General features: G+C 36.8%; 3 protein-coding genes across 3 annotated transcripts; 1 reads left to right on the top strand and 2 right to left on the bottom strand.

Annotated features, from left to right (window-relative positions):
- Positions 1-9: 9 nt before the first annotated feature.
- On the top strand, positions 10-4497 carry LOC147063660 (uncharacterized). The gene is made up of 3 exons (XM_085959804.1): positions 10-239; positions 359-476; positions 2050-4497. The coding sequence occupies exons 1-3, from the start codon at positions 223-225 to the stop codon at positions 3514-3516; spliced, it is 1602 nt and encodes a 533-aa protein (XP_085815930.1). The 5' UTR covers positions 10-222; the 3' UTR covers positions 3517-4497.
- Positions 4498-13676: 9179 nt separating this feature from the next.
- LOC147063659 (uncharacterized) lies at positions 13677-15766 on the bottom strand. The gene is made up of 2 exons (XM_085959732.1): positions 15690-15766; positions 13677-15275 (listed from the first exon to the last, which is right to left on the bottom strand). Exons 1-2 carry the CDS (start codon positions 15690-15692, stop codon positions 13821-13823), a joined length of 1458 nt encoding a protein of 485 aa, XP_085815858.1. The 5' UTR covers positions 15693-15766; the 3' UTR covers positions 13677-13820.
- Positions 15767-16758: 992 nt separating this feature from the next.
- On the bottom strand, positions 16759-17241 carry LOC147063658 (uncharacterized). Its single transcript, XM_085959435.1, has one exon. The coding sequence runs from the start codon at positions 17239-17241 to the stop codon at positions 16759-16761; it is 483 nt and encodes a 160-aa protein (XP_085815561.1).
- Between the last annotated feature and the right edge of the window lie 519 nt (positions 17242-17760).

Raw genomic sequence — 17760 nt, 5'->3', positions numbered from 1 at the left:
ATTGTTGGTGGGCATGCTTGTCATGTTTGACAACTGAGATTACCTCAGGATACTTGTTCTCGTCTGTTGAACCGAAACTGTAATGTAAATTAAGTAATACGTCGTAATATTCTTAACAAATGACATAAATGCTTTTGGGAAATGTTTGTAAATTATCTTCAGAAAACTATGTACTCTTTTAAACCTTATGCCCTTTGATTGTCTTCTCTGATTGCAACCACTATGGAAAACATGGATGAGTATGTTGTCAAACTAGTTTTCATGATATGCATACTAACGCTTATCACGCTAAACAGGTATCCAAACAACGGATCTGTAAAAAATGGCTTGTCAATTATATATTTTTTCCATGTTTCAGAGCAAATATTCAACTGTTGACCTCTATAAAACAAGAGAAAATTAATAATTGTGAAGATGATTCTGATTTTGCAGACAATACAAAATGTTTAAATGATACTACAAAGAACCACTCTCAGGTAATACGATCAGTAAATTTGTTTGCCGTTAAGGTGACGCATCAGTGAAACGCCAAATAATTTTCAACTGTACGCGCGACGAAATTTTGGACTCGCTGCCATTCAGTGAGAGAATGTTGACCCAAGAACACGTCACTTTGTTGCGTGATGGCGACGGGTCAATTAATTCTAAAATCGTGTAAAGATGACTAAAAACGTTACCCATTTACTTTAAAAAGAAAACATGTCAATGAATATATTATTATTGTTACTAATAGAACAATAAACAGAACATAAAATGGACGTATGTTGGATTTATATGACAAATAATATTTCGTTTGACAGGCGTCATTTTCACCCGCAATCCGCGCATCGCCTAGCAACGATCTTTTTAGACCGTGCCTCAACTAATGCATGGCCTTAACGCAGACGCATTTACTAAATATTCACTCCAGTATTTTTTATTATTAGATTGGTTACAAAAACTCAAGATCGATTTTTCTTTTAAATGTATTCAAAATTATTCTCTCTCATATTACTGACAACTTGCTACCTTAATGTAGAACTATACTGCGACAACTTTAGCTGGAAGGTTTGGAATACTAGAAAGCTAGCAATACTCAAGCAATCGTTAACAGAATAGCACCATTACATTTAACAATTCAGGTAACAATTGGATCGTCTCACCGCTTGTTGCCATTGCTTCATAACATACGTCGTGTTACTAGTGTTAAAAACCATAAGAAAATGGCTACACTTAACAGTCTTCTCTCTTATTTTCTCATTTCATATGTCACCTCTAACTATTGGAGATTATTTGTGGACAAGCAACAAGTTGTATTTACTAAAATTATTTTCGATTTATATTTATTATCTGCTCAAATAATGTAAACGTCCGACATTATTAGACTATTACTCTTTCTCTATTTAGGATTCTTCAAACGAAGATGTCTCATAGATGGAGACATTACGTCAGCATAGTGCGAGAGTTTTGCGTTGTTTAAAAAATTCTTATATTCCCTCAATGTGGCCGTGTTTTGCCTTATCATTGGTGGAAGTATCCTTGATTGCACAGGTAACTATGGAAGCAAAGTAGAGGATAGGGTGCCACCAATGATACACATGGCTGCGTTAAGCTGTGTATTGTTACTGTTAATATGAGCAGTTCAAGATCAGACAATATTCAGCAACAGAATATACTAGAGCGAGTCCAACTGTACAAAGTATGTGAGTCACAGCTCCAACTTGCTCAGGTCTTTAAATGTTTTCTCAACTATTGGTTTTACCGTTAATACCTGTGATATATGCTCGGTTTATTAAGTTCTGATCTAATGTAACACCTAGATATCGCAGATATACGGATATCCCAATGCACTTCCAGATTTTATATTTAATGATACATTTGCCTCACGGTCATTCAGGTGGAAGGAACATACTACAGACTTTGTCGGATTTGGGTTGAGTTGCCAGTTGTGAAAGTATTTTTACCTTAGTATTTAAAGTTCCTTTACAAAACTGCGATCAGTATGTTTTCAGTGACCTTTAGGTATTTATTAATACTCTTTTTTAATGTTATTATGATATTTATTTTCAGGTCTTGACAGATTCTACCTCACTAAGCAGCTTAATAATTAAGAAAGAAGAGCCAGATGACTTGTTTAATGATAGCAATCAGAAAAATGGTGACTGCAATGATTCAGAAATGTTAAATACACAGATCGCAGATACCAGTATTATCGACACGGTGCAGAAGCGAGACACGGTTGACGTTATAGACTATTACAGTCCGACTATTAAACAAGAATATTCAAGCAATACCGAAGTATCTGTATTTCAAGACATGTTTATCGTCAGCGATTTTCTTAGCTCAAAGTGTCATGATTTTTCAGAAGGCAGTTCACACATCGATAAAAAGAAACCGACCAACAACAACGTCAAGAAATCTTTTCAATGTCCACTATGCCATTTAAAATTTTATAAATTTACATTATTCACAAAACACGCGGAATGCCATAGCACAAAAGATATTTCTCTTAAAGTCAAAAATGGGAACAGTTTCAGTAGTAATTCAGTGTTGACTTTTTCTACTGTCAATGATATATACCACAAGGACTCTGTGATTAATAGCAATGTTCCGGAAATATCAGATAACAATTTGGATGCTCCCAAAAAGAAAAAGCGCATTAGGAAACCTTATATCAGCACCAAAATGCATTATTGTGATGAGTGTGAATACTCTAGTAATCATTTGAACAATTACAGAACACACAAAAGAAAACATACAGGCGAGCGGCCATTTTCGTGTGATCAATGCAGTTACACAAGTGCTCAATTAGTACACTTGAAGTCACATAAACTTATTCACACAGATGATAAACCACATCTTTGCTTTTTGTGCATGTTTAAAACGAGAGATTTGCGCTATCTAAAAAGGCACAATAAACGTCACTTGAAAGATAAAAGATTTGATTGCAACCAGTGTGTTTTCTCGTGCGGCGACATCCAGGAATGGTACCCGCACAACGCTATTCACACGGTAGAGACCTCGCTGCAGTGCGAGGCTTGCGACTTTTCGTGCAAGCGGCAAGACCGGCTCGATCTCCATGTCCGTATCCATTCCGGTGAGACTCCGTATAAATGCAACGAATGTCAGTATTCGTGCAACGATTTGACAGTATTGAAAAAACACAGCCGGACACACATCGGCAAAGGGCCTCTTTTTTGCGATGTGTGCCCGTATAGTACTGTATGGTCCCGCCACATGTGTCTGCATAAAAGAACCCACACTGGCGAAAAACCGTACGCATGTGACAAGTGTGATTATACCTGTTCGCAAATCGGGCATTTGAAAACGCACCGGCGAGTTCACACGGGAGAAAAACCTTACTCATGTGACCTGTGTGACCATACCAGCTCGCAGGTCAGCCACATGAAGCTGCACATCATGAGTCATAGTGATGAAAAACCCTTCAAATGTATGCTGTGTACTTTTAGTTGTAAAACTGGACAGGACCTGCGGAGGCATAGTAAAAAACATATGCAAATTTTAATAAAAAATTAATCTGTTACAAGATGTATGTATAGTCAGAGATGGAATCATAATGTCGTGATTCTCGTAATGAATGAAAATATGCTCATAATTTGAATACGAGCTATGCAAAAAGATGTTCCGATTTCGTTGGGCGTTGGGGCCAATTTTGTAATGTTGGGATGTCTGTAAGTAAGTGTGTGAGGTGACATAATTCTGTAGTGCGGTATTGGTTAACCGAACGATTTAACTGTCAATCAGGCTTAAACGTCAGTGCTGTAGATAAGTCTTTACATTAATAGCTAACCGCTGCCAGTGCAGTCCCAAATTTCTGGTTTATTGATAAAAATAGAAAGTGTGTTCTTGCATTCTATTCACGAAGCAAGAATCAACTGACAAACACTCAATCTGATCAGGATGTCCATAGACTAAATTAATAATATATTACCAACACTATCGACTGAGAGTACTCCATAGAGTTTGAATTTAAATCAATTAAAATAATAATATATATTGGCCAACCAAATTGGAATGTCTGGAAGGCATGTTTAGGCGCAGATATGTTCGTAATTTGAAAAAATTACATTCAAATCCAAAGCTTATTTACATGTAAATTCATAAAACATTATTTATTTTAGAATTTGGGTTGTCACCATGTCAGCTCTCTAAATAAAAAAATTTACAAACCGGAGCGCTTGATAATTTTACGAACATATTATTAACAAAGTTATCTGATTGTATAAAAATTCTAAAGTGTATTTTATAAAAACAAGTGTGTTAGATTTTTTGTTATACGGGCCATCTAGCTCAGACAGTCAAATTATTTTTTCGACAAGATGGAGCCATAATTTTAGGGATTTTATGAATCGGAATTGCACTTCGGTCCATTTCGATACTTGCATCATGTATTCTTCTCTCCTTCCTTCCCTGGGAAATGAATGTAATCACAACAAACGTCCATCGAGACATTTCAACTTTACATTATTTACAAAATATATGGGATGGAATAGTGCTAAAGATGTTTTACTAATAATCAAATATCCAGACAGGTTTGATGATAATGTCTAGTTCAAACCAATAACATTTCTATGTAAACAATGTTTTCCAATCGTCATATGCAAAAAGACATTGACATTTTAAATGTTCGTGCATATGTACAGTCGAACATGGTTATTACGATCACGGAAATAGCGAGATCTCGGAAACATTCGTCGACATTTTAGTTTATGATTTTCTCCATACATTTATTCACATTTATAACGAGCTACTTCTCAGGTATACTGAGCAAAACTGTTAAATGTGTCGATCGTTTAAAAACAACATTTTCGACCTTAAGCAATAAAATCCGACCTGGCAGTTAACTAGACTAATACCGCCGGGATCGGATTATTTTTATAACACTAGTTAAGTGTACCTATTGATGTTTTCACCGACAACATTGAAAAAGATTCCACGCATATGTTTGAAATTGCATTGCCGGCGGCCCAGCACTCATTACAATAAACAAACTTCTTTAGTAGTTTATGAATGCCATGCTAGTTTCGGGGATTTTTAAGATGGTTTTCAGATTTTTTATGTTCTATGCTTATATAGAACGTGGCGCGAAAAATGTTATCTAACGATATAACGAGTAATGCTTATAACGAGCAAATTCAGTCGGTCCCATCTTCCTCGTAATAACCAAGTTTGACTGTAGTTTTTTTCCCAAATGGATTGGCGCAGAGAAGGAACCTTTTACGTTGTGATTCTGATAAGGTCACTTGATTCCCTGCTAAGCATAAATATACACATTTTTTTAAACCACCATGAAAGAATCTTTACACACTAAGGGGGCAGTGAAATAAAAAGTTTCAAAACCATTGATGATGCTTTTGGCTAATTTTGTATAAGGTTTATGAGTTCACAGTTTTTGACATTTACGACTGATTTTAACGTGTCATGTAAGCCGTCAATGAGGTTTTATTTAGCTATAGGCATGTTTAAACTGATTGATCGAAGTACGACTTTGGTGCATGGGAGTGTCTCCAGTAGCGAAAGCGAAATAAAAACTCATTGTTGAAAGACACTACAATTATGTTTTATACTGTTGTAAAATGGAATTGTATCAAGTCCATGTTATATCAATTAATAAAATTATGTAATACATGTTGGAATCGGCCATATAGACATAATTAAATTGTTACATAGTCTATCTACGAGGGCCAAGAACAACACATTATAAAAAGAATAATTAGCAATTATTGTACTAACAAATACGTACTGAACGCATAATATCATCCTTAAATACTATTTATAAAATTTGGATGTAGTCTTTAAAGTTTGTTTGTAAATATTATTTTAACGTAAGCAATATTTATAAAATTTAAATTGGTAATAGTGCCGCAGATGACCACATAATCTTTTATAACTTTCTTTTTCGACCAAACCCAACCTAAAGCCTCAATTACATTGAGCTTCTTTACGAGCTGTTTATTGGCGAATTTAAAAGCGAGGTATTCAGCTACTGCGATTTGATGATTACACACAAAACTTTCCATTCGCTGAGAAGCCATAAGCCAGCGACTATTTTGACAGAATGTAGTTCGTTTTTTTACCAGGAGGTTGGTACTGCGCAGACGCAGTAGGCCCACACGCCGGCGTGTAGCATTTAAAGTTGACCGGCTTTCAACTTTTCTCGGTAGAGTGTTTACAACCTGCTTATTAGATTATTCGATGATTACACTGGGCGACTTTACAGGCAGATTGTAAATTCGCCAATAAACAGCTCGTAAAGAAGCTCAATGTAATTGAGGCTTAACCTAATCTTAGTGTGTGATGTAGCATCTAAAGCCGGGTACTCATTAGCGAGCCGTAACTGTGACCATTGCAGATACTGTAACCAACTCTAGATGTGGACGCAACGTCAACGATTTCCATGTAACCGATGGCGAGCCGCCGTATCCGCAGTGTTTGCTGTGAGCTGAATCATGTCAGACGAATTGATAGCTAGATCTTTACAAGAATTTCACACGAATGAGTCCTACAGATTTTGAGTATGCAATTAATTTGTTTGTACCTAAGATTGAGAGAAAAAACACAACATTTCGATAAGCAGTATCAGTGCAAGATAGATTAACTGTAACCTAACTAAAGATCTTTGGCTACCGGCTCCCTTAGCACTCTATTATTTTTGTAATCATCAATAATTAAAAGTAGGTATTTCTCCTCATCCCAGTCACGAGCCATGTTCACTTAAAAAGATGTACAACAACACTATAGTATTTTCACTGTTATCACATTCAACGTCCATGAGCGACTACGAGCCTCGGAGATTCGCGGCAAAAACCGACAAACGACCAATCGCTGCGAGTACTGTATCTACAACGGTCACAGTTACGGCTCGCTAATGAGTACTCCGCTTAATGCATCGAAATATGTGAAAATATCAAACCTTAAATTAACAATTATTATTGGATCAAAAAGTATCTCTGCCGATAGAAAAGAGTTTTTAATAACATAATTGTCGACATGGGATAAACTGTTTTCGCCCAGAAAAAATGATAAATGATCATGCAGTCATCTGCGGCATTTTAACCAAGTTTTGATATCATTGTTAACAATATCTTTGAATTCCTGGTATAGCCAGCTCTTTCACCATCTTTGTTTAAAGATATTTTATATTAAGCTATGGGGTAACGGGAAAGGGTTTGTTTTAATGTATGTTTGTAAAGAGTTGTGTACATATTTACCATGAGAAGTTTTTATTTTATCATTGCTTACTCCCGCGACTTCTATATTCTGGCGGATACATTGTCTATTGTAATGAAAGACCAAAAGCAGGGAGGTATAGTAATAACGGGCGAAGTGGGGATTTTTAGTTCCCACAATGTCCATGATGATGTGTTGGCCGGAATATAGTAGCCACACTATCCATCCCATTTATGCATGGGTATATTACGTTTGATGTATAAATTGTAAATAATGTTAAGTAATTTAAAATAATATTCTCCGATGAGTATTCCGTTACATTGTTATTATTTCTTAAATTCTGTTACAATCAAACAATAATTGTCAATGTTTTTTGTTTATGTCAATCAATTGAGCGGTTCGGGAGTAAATACATTAAGGGACAAATGTTCGAGGAAAGATACAGGTTACTGTTTTCTAAAAAAATGCATATCTTAACAACCAAATAGAATAAAAAAAATATAAAACTATGTTTAGTCCTTTATTAATTTTGGCATCAGAATATTTTGGAAATCCAGTAACTTTTATCCAGGGAACACAAAATTAATGGAATCTTTACTGGCTTACTGACAGGGCGTGGTAGCAATTTTGAAACAGGGTCCGTTTTATTATTTTAGGTAATAAAACCAAACGACTTAACGGCCCACTAATCCCGTAAATCTTGCCCATTTTTTGAATAATAAAATGCCTAATTCTTGTCAAATTTGGGATCACAGAGATTATCAATATAATTTTTTATTGTAAATATTTTACTATAACAATGTCGACCATAAATTTTACTAATGGTTTTATAAATGCTTTTAAAAATTAATAAACATGAAAAATCTTAACACCACTTCACATGGACGTACTGAAATATGACTGTATTCTAAAACATTAGAGCGAGAGGTTTAAAAGAATACTGTTTTATGTAATAAAAATACTTTATGCAGACATCAAATATTTAAAATAAATATAAAGGATAATAAGGCTTCAAAATTATGTAAATAGATTATCTACAACGTTTAAGGAATGTCCAGGATCATGCTTTGAAAATAGCATAAAAGCTCCATTTTGACATCAGCTGAGCATGACCCCCCTTAAAGCGAGCCGATTGTTCGCAAATATTGAATGGGCATTTACATGACAAACTCTAATGAATATTATGACAGGTGTAATTATTGAAAATAACACATTCTTCTTATCCCATATTTTTCCATACCTGAGATCTGTATATTACACCCGATAGGGTAAACCAATTCCCGTTAATGTTGTGTTCACTGCTTGTATCTATGTTCGAATACTTGTCCCTTAATGTATTGTTGTTTTTATTAAATAAAAACAATACAATGCAGTTCCACCATGAATTGACAGTTAACAAAATAAAAGAAATTGTCCCTTAATATTATTTACTGCCAAGCTCCACAACGGTAAAATTAAACTCTCGTTTTAATCACTGATTGTCTACCAATATTGATTGTAATATTATCTAAGAAATAAATTAAAATTCAATTGAGTTATCATATTGTTTTGATATGAAATGCAACAATAGTTATTAATAAAATTGTATTTTTTTCTGTTGGTACCTACCTGATATTATATTTTTTAATAAACATGTTTGTTTTTATAAAATGGCATTTTTTATATCCTTACCATTTCACATTATAAAAACATACCCCTGCAATGCATTAAATTTATAGAATACCTTTTTTTACTGGTCGACTACCACGTACAGCGCTCGAAATGGAAAAATTGACAAACCGGAGCGCTAAATAATTTCCAGAAAATAATATCATTGTTAAGTTTATATCTAATTTTATAAAAATGGGCTTACAGTAGATGTTAGTTTCTATTTGTTTATCTAATTTAGAGCCACGTTTTGACATACATAATTCTTTCTCAAAATGAATTGAATCACTAACAAAATTATTTTCTGTATTCAATTCAATTTATTTATTTTTACATATTGTGGACATTACAAATTATAAGTTTAAGACGTTCACAACATGACAAAAAAAAAAAAATAGATACGAGGGTGGGTCAATAATTCCTTAGAAAAAAGCATTAAAACAGTTTTTATTTTTGTATTTTTTTTTTATTTCTCAACATAATCTCCTTGGAGCTCAATACACTTGGTTAGACGTTTCTCAATTTTTTTTAAACCGTCAGAAAAATAAGTTTTCGGAAGGTCCTCAAAATAAGCATTTGTCCGATCGATGACTTCTTCATTTGAAAAAAAACGTTGTCCACTTAGCCATTTTTTTAAGTTTGGGAAAAGGAAAAAGTCACTGGGGGCTAAATCTGGCGAATACGGTGGGTGGTCGACCAATTCGAACTTCAATCCTTCAATTTTAGCCATTGATCGTAAACATGTGTGAACACGGGCATTGTCCTGATGAAAGAGGATTTTTTTCCTGTTTAAATGAGGCCGTTTTTCTTCAATTTCGTTTTTTAGCTGGTCCAATAAAAATGCATAATAATCCCCTGTTATTGTTTTTCCTTTTTCCAAATAGTCAACGAAAATAATTCCACGTGCATCCCAAAATACAGTAGCCATAACCTTACCAGCTGATTTTACGGTTTTCGCCTTCTTTGGACATGGTTCGCCTTTCGCAATCCACTGCTTTGACTGTTCTTTCGTCTCGGGAGTATAGTGGTGTATCCATGTTTCATCTACAGTCACAAAGCGACGAAAAAATTCATCCGGATTGCGTTGCATGAGCGACAACAGGGCTTTAGAGGCCACCACCCTATTGCGTTTATTGTCGACTGTGAGCAAACGCGGCACCCATCTTGCAGAAACTTTTTTCATGCCCAATTTGTCATGTAAAATAGAAATGACGATACCTTTTGAGATCCCTGTAACCTCAATTATCTCACTCAACTTTAATCTTCGGTCACTTAACACCATATCGTGGATTTTATTGATCATTTCTGGTGTAGTCACCTCTACAGGACGTCCTGAGCGTGGTTCATCCTTTGTTGATGTACGACCACGTTTAAATTCATTTAACCAGTTATAAATAGTTGCAAGTGAAGGAGCAGATATGCCGTGAACTAAATCCAACTCATTTTTTATTTCCTTTGCTGTGAACCCTTTTATATTAAAATGTTTAATAACAGCTCTAAACTCAATTTTCTCCATTTTTGTAAACAAGCAATTTTTTTTTTTAAATGTACGAAAATAAAAAACAACAACCCGACCAATCTGATTGAAACTTCGCAGCATACTGAATCGGTAGTGCCGCTGCATGAAAACAAACCGCTTACAGTACTAGTCGCGCCACCTGTCGGCTTTTCTAAGGACTTATTGACCCACCGTCGTAGTATGTTATTAAACAGTAGAAATATGTACATACAAAAATATTAATTATATAGGTACATGGAAATACACCGGATGAGTTAAGCAGACCCTATTTTAAAAATTTATAAAATAACGTCCACCTATACTCATCCTCACGTAGGTGGAATATATCAACACCCGAAGCAATTTCGTTGAACATAGTTATCGCCCTCCCAATTGGCATCACCAGTGACAGGTTGGTTCTGCACCTTGGGAGAATAAACAACTGATGGTCTCTATTTCTAAGATAGTTATCAGGGACACACAGGTCAACACTGCCCAGAATGGCAGAGTTCTCATTTATACCTTGTATAAGGCGAAAAAAATACATAGCTAAATAAAGATTTCTTCTAAATTGCAAACTGCAGTATGTAAGCATGCCTAAGAGAAAGTCAGTTGGATAAAGCCACGGATAGTATCCGTACAACCTCAAATAAAGGAGTCTCAAGAATTTCTTCTGAACCCTCTCCACCATAAGGCCATACTTCAACTGATGCGGTGCCCAAACAATAGACCCACTCTCAAGTCTGCTTTCGAACTAAAGAATTAAATAAAAGTTTTAATACCGTAACATCCGAAAAGACCCGGGAAGTACGCATGACGAAGCCCAACATTTTAAGCGCCTTGTTACAAATGGTAACTATATGGCCAATAAATGTCAGTTTACTCTCAAACGTAATGCCAAGATCCCTTACAGATGATATTCGTGACAGAACTCTGCCATGCATCGAGTATTGGAAAAACAACACTTTTGAGGCTCTGGTAAACGACAAAAGATTGCATTTATCAATATTGAATTCTAGTTTGTTACGCCTGCCCCAATCTAATATATTATCTATATCAAGTTGGAGCTGACGACAATCGTCCAAGGTGACAACTTCCAAAAAGAGTTTCAAGTCATCAGCGAACAACAAAAACATAGCATTTTTTATTACCAATGATATGTCATTTATAAAAATTGTGAACAGCAACGGCCCACAAGCCACCAGAAAATGTGTAAAAGGTCTGTGACTGATGTTGATAAAACAATATTATTTTATTTATATGTACCTACCTACTAAGATTTAAAAAAAATAGGTATTTAGAAAAATCTTCTAACACAAAATAATGAAACACAGAATAAGATAACATCTGAATATATTTTTATATTATTAAGTTTATATTAAATTTATAACATTAAACATCCATTATAATAAATATGTATATACATAAAATAAACCTCTATCTGTCGGCCAGTTTGCTCTTTGGACATTATGACATTGAATTAATTATATTAATACTTTCGACCGAAGGTACTTGATGGAATTTGAAATTAAATTCTAATGGATTCAAGCTCTGTACTATTCCATTTAAGTCGTTTTTTGCGACCTGGGTTTCGCCTTTCGGCATCTTCAGGCGTCGTGTACACTCACCAAAGGCAAACACACACTGACAACGAACACCCTTAACTCCACCTTATATAGTAAATCAATACAATAAAGTAGGTAAAAACTCCATTACTTACCTACCTATTTAGTCAGAGGTTACAACAAAAAATACAATAAACAAACATTGTTTTTACTAATTAGGTTTTTTACTGACACTTCAGCTATTCATAATTTGTTTATTGTATTTTTTGTTGTAACCTCTGACTAAATAGGTAGGTAATGGAGTTTTTACCTACTTTATTGTATTGATTTACTATATAAGGTAGAGTTAAGGGTGTTCGTTGTCAGTGTGTGTTTGCCTTTGGTGAGTGTACACGACGCCTGAAGATGCCGAAAGGCGAAACCCGGGTCGCAAAAAACAACTTAAATGGAATAGTACAGAGCTTGAATTCATTAGAATTCAATTAATTGTTAAATAATATTATACATAGTTTTAAAATAATATGAGAAACATAACATTGTTAAATGAGCACGGGACGGCAGATAAAAGTTAATATATAATGTCTATACGGTTCTTGTACATATCAACAGTGTGCATAATTTAACAATTATAATATTGGTAACAAAATATTTCAACATAATTAATAATATATTAGTTATTTGAATACAAGGCATCAATGTCTATGATTTTATTCCACTCTGTGAACCAGTGAGAATATCTAATAACCGGCCATTTAAAAAATAATCCCCATTACGAAACCTCTTCATCAATATTGGACATGGTTACGATTTATGAAACTATTTCCCGACAGCGCCATTATTCTATTGTACCCTCCGCGGGTGAAATGTGTTGAGCCAGGATTATCAAATTGTTTATTATTTTGATTACTCTAGGAAATTGTATAGATCAGGGTTGGCTAACCTTTTTATGTACGCGTGCCAAAATTCCCCCAAATATTAGTTTTCGACTGTCTGATGCATGGCGCCACATTCTAAAGCGGGCCTCTCGGCCAGGTTCTTTGGCGGGCCTCCCTACCTATCGCTATGTACAGTGGCATGTGTGATGCACAACAAAAACTTTTCATAATTGAGTTAGAAGTAAGATGCTTCAGTTTATTTTTAGCAATTTTTTGTAGTTTTAATAAATCTACTTGAATTATGGAGTTGTCGAGTATCAACACAAAACAATCAAAAATTGCATCTTATATCCTCATTTTTTAAATTTTAATAACCCCCTCCTGACATGCAACTTTTTTTAACTATTAGAGCAAATTTGTAATTTGTGTTTATCTCGCATATCTGATTGACCCGCCACAATAGGCCCCCCTTGAGGGGGCCATGGTCTGATGTGCCGAGCAGTTTTAAGAATGCTATTCATAAATGATGTTGTTCTAGATACCACTCACAGAACATAGCACACATAGCTTTATCAATGTTTTCGCACAAATTGACACACACATGCAATAGAAGTAAAACTTTTTGTTTTGATCTCCATTTTCATAATCTTCAACATTGCTGAAAACCATCTCATCCTCGTTTACACTAAAGTCCTCTGCATACACACAAAGTTGCCCATCAGTAACATAGTCTTCGTGGGATATTATTTGTATATGTGAAAGACAAAATAGCAAAAATATATATTATCGCTAGCTTGTCTTTGGTGGTTCAAATTCCTTGTGTCGAACAATTTATGCAGTTGGCCCGTTGTTCCGAAATCCATAGTAATCCACCTTGTCAAGCAGTTGTGTATACTTCCTTAACAATTTTCACATTTACCATGGTGCAATTGGTGGCGTACTCACCTGTCAACCAAAAGATTAGTAGTTCAAAACTGATCATGATATTTTTTGGTTTTGGAATCAGTGTGTACCACATGTAATAAATTTTACTTAAAAAATAAATTATTATTTATTAAGTAGGGGTTAACTCGGATGCTTCTGTATTTTATGCCTTTTGATTTCTTGCGAAGTCCTACAGTTGTAGTTACAGATATTACAAGAATAAGGTTTCTCCCCAGAATGAATTAATTTATGCATCTTCAGATGGTATGACTGTCCGCTTTTATACTGGCACTTATCACAGGCAAAGGGCTTTTCACCTGTATGTATCCGTTTGTGAGTGTTCAAATGACTCATCTGTGAACATGTATAATCGCAAACATTGCAAGCATACGGCTTAATACCAGTGTGTATAGCTTTATGAACTTTCATGTGATATAATTTATTGCAAGAATAACTGCAGTCTTCACACGAAAAGGGCTTTTTACCCGTATGCTGATGCTTGTGTATCGCCAACTGATTTGAGTGCCGGCAAGAAAAGCTACACTGATCGCATTTATATGGTTTTTCACCCGTGTGTATACGTTTATGTATTTTCAATTGACTCAACTGTATGCAAGTATAATCACAGACGTCACACGCATATGGTTTTTCACCTGTATGCGTGCGTTTATGTATTTTTAAATGAAATAATTCTATTGTTGTGTAACTACATTCGTCACATACGTAAGGTTTAGTTTCTGCGTGTGTCAATTTGTGTTTTCTTAGATTGCTAGAAGCGCGACCTGTAAAACTGCATTGGTCGCATGAGAACGGCTTTTCTCCGCTGTGTATAAGCTTGTGTGATTTCAAATGACCCAACTGCGAACTTGTATAACTACAAGCGTCACACGCAAATGGTTTTTCTCCCGAATGTGTTCTTTTGTGCGTTTTAAAATTGGTTAAATTCAATGTTGTATATGTGCACAGATTGCAACAATAAATTTTCCTATGACTTCGAGCTCCGCTCGGCGTCTTGGGAAACGGATCGACCGTGCTCGGACAAGTACAATGGACATTTTGATTATAAACATTATACTTTTTCGGACAATGACATTTAAATTTTATATACTGCATAGCGTTCTTTCGTCTGTCATTTTCATCCATAAAATCAGAGATTTTTTCTTTCTTATCACGATCGGTAGAATCAGTTTCTTTGGATTCATAAGACACTTCATCTCCTGAATAGCAATTGAAGCTTGAATTTTCTTCAGAACCTCTGTCTTCGATTTCTTGTTTAATGCTATACAATTGATGTAGTGCTGACGTTTCCTCGGCATCTGCATCTCTTTCACGTTTAATAATGTCATCGCTATGACAAAATGATTCAGTTTCTCTAATTTCCAACTTGACTTTATTATAAATTGACTGTTTTGTCATTAAATCTTTGAAAGACCTTATTGCGATTGTATCTTTCGATTGACTCTTATGACTGATTACTTCATTTGTTTTACTTGAAGGCTTATATGTAAGTTCCAGTGGTTCCACAATTTCATCATCGTCTTCAACTATTAACTCTTGCTTTATGTTTAAGTTTACACCATACATCATGGAGGTATTCTAAAAATGAAAAAAAAATCAGGTTTGTTATTGAAATTTGAGAACCTATGTTGAGCAATTCAGAATAAACAAACATATCTTGCTGTCACTGGTTGGTTGACTTGAAAGAGCATTGTACAAAAAGCTGATTATTGTTAAACAATACATTTAGAGTTGCTATTTTGAAATAATCGACCGTGGATATTTGATAATATTATTCTAGTAGAGATTGGTGATCTAGTTTGTTTGTGATTTAAAAATAACTAGGCCTCCAAAAGACTTGACAGCAATATGAATGAAATTGAATATCATAATACAAATCATAATGAGGTGACCAAATGCCAGTAAATAAATCCGACTACTCTAGTATTCCTTAGTTTATACTGTGTAATAAATATTTTCCTTATTAAAATATTTTTTATAATAAATACCTACCATTGTAAATTTGACAGGCAATATTTTTCTTAATTCATCACAAAGTGTCAAATTTGGGAAACTTCAGACGTCAGATATTGGAAATAGACAATAATATCAGATAAAAAATAAAGAATAGTGTTACCAGATTTCTTGAACTGACTATAGAGCAAAATATAATTTATAGATTGTCGTACCTCCTAGGTACTTCGAAAAGGGGAATATAATACATTCGCACAATTGAATAGACTGTTTTCACAAAGCGCTGAGAACATTTAAAAAGATGTTCGTCACATCGGAAATGGATGATATTCACAAATCAAAAGAATTGATTTTCAAAGACCAATTCTAAGTTTTATTTGAATTTTTATTTATATGGGCGTCGCGGCGCCGGCCAATGCTGGGACGCCTTCATAAGTCTATGGTTTGTATTCGGTTTTCGATAATTTCATATAATAATCGGTGGAATAACGCCTCCAGCCGATTGGATAGTTGGTGGTACGTAATATTATGCTTCTTTCACTTCTGGATTTTAAGATTAATAACCTACTAATGCCTATTTTTGGGGGCCGAGCGGGCCGTCCCCTTCGGGAGGCGTGTCCCTGTGCGTCTCGCGAGTCGGAACTTCCGCTCGGGGGGGCTTGATTTGAAAGGCGCGTCGTCGAGGATGTCGTCTAACGCGCTCTTCCCGGCTCCTGTCTCCGTCTGGCATGGCGGGGTCGTCCTCGACTTCGGGCGCATCTGAGCTCGCGAACCTTGGCGACGTGTGTCTGCCGGTATCGTCGATCCAATCTTCCTGGCGAGAGCCCGCCAATGCTGGGGGACCGATCTCGTTGTCTTCGTCATCGGGCCCCAGGAGTTCTTCCGTCTCGTCTCCACTTCCATAGAAGTCGACTTCCCGACCTTCGTCTACTGCTGTCGGGGTCGCTGGCGACTTACTCGGGCCGGGGGCGTTTCCCAAGTTCGCGGGAGTGATGGCAGGCGGCACTGGTAGTGGCGCCAGGCCGTCTGTTCTCTCGTCCATCACCCCTGGTCCCGAGGCAGTAGGGGGAAGGTGTCGTCGGAGCTGGTCGACGTGGATCTTGTAAGGTCACCCACGCCGGATCACAAAGTATTGTGTGTGTCTCACCTTCATGATTATAGTATGGGGCCCGCTCCACTTGGCGTCAAAGCCTGCGCACGCGCCGGGCCTCTTTTTAGGGTGCTCCTTGGTGTACACCTTGTCGCCCATCTCAAACGTCAGTGGTCCGGCGGTGGGCTTGGTACTCCGGTTTCGGAAGTACGTTCTCTGGTTTGCTGAAACTGCTGCGTTCATCTCCTCCCTGTTCAACAGGACCTCATCGTCTTGCTCTGCCCGCAGTGGGTTGTCGAAGTGTCCCGGTCGACAGATAGGGTATCCCCATAGTACCTCGGCAGGTGAAAACCCGGTCGTGGCGTTTCTCCGGCATTGGAGATCGTACAGGACATCAGAGAGGCACAGGTCCCATTTGCCATGGTCACCGCTCGCCAGGCGGACACGGAGACCTTTCTTGATCTCCTGGTTTCGGCGCTCGGTGGGGTTACAGCGCGGCATGTAAATTGCTGTCGTCCAGTGCTTGATTCTTCACTTTTCCAACGCCATTCGCCATTTTGGATGGTCGAACTGTGTTCCGTTGTCCGTCAGGATTACTCGTGGATAACCGTAGCGTTTCATAACCTGCTCTTCGATGAACGGCAGGATCTTTGACACCGTCGCGGATCGCATCGCGAAAGCTTCCACCCACCGTGAGAACATGTCTGTTACCACAAGTAAATACTTGTTGAGGCGTCCTGTCGTCGGGTGAGGCCCCATCAAATCTTGCGACAGGATCTCCCACGGTCGCACTGCCTCGACGTGTGACGTCTGAGGGGCTGGAGGCTGCGCTGCGCATCTCTTCCGAGTGGCGCATACTTCGCAACTACGGACGTATCTTTCGACATCACGCCGTCTTTTACACCAGTGGTACCACTTCTTTATGGAGCGGTCCGTCTCCGCGACACCCGGATGCCCGCTTTGATCTTGGTACACCTTCATCACTTCTACCTTTGTGCCGTCTGGTACGATTAGCCTCGG

The sequence above is a fragment of the Rhyacophila brunnea genome, unplaced genomic scaffold (assembly GCF_057557595.1).
Source record: "Rhyacophila brunnea isolate RB1 unplaced genomic scaffold, BYU_Rbru_1.0 scaffold_9, whole genome shotgun sequence".
Taxonomy (NCBI): Eukaryota; Metazoa; Arthropoda; class Insecta; order Trichoptera; family Rhyacophilidae; genus Rhyacophila; species Rhyacophila brunnea.
This window is presented reverse-complemented; position numbering and strand designations above follow the sequence as displayed.

Excerpts from the sequence above, each read along its gene's own strand:
- LOC147063660 (XM_085959804.1), top strand. Across the intron at positions 477-2,049 it reads CTACAAAGAACCACTCTCAG|GTCTTGACAGATTCTACCTC; the intron begins GTAATACGATCA and ends ATTTATTTTCAG.
- LOC147063658 (XM_085959435.1), bottom strand. The coding sequence starts at position 17,241 with ATGCCGCGCTGTAACCCCACCGAGCGCCGAAACCAGGAGATCAAGAAA.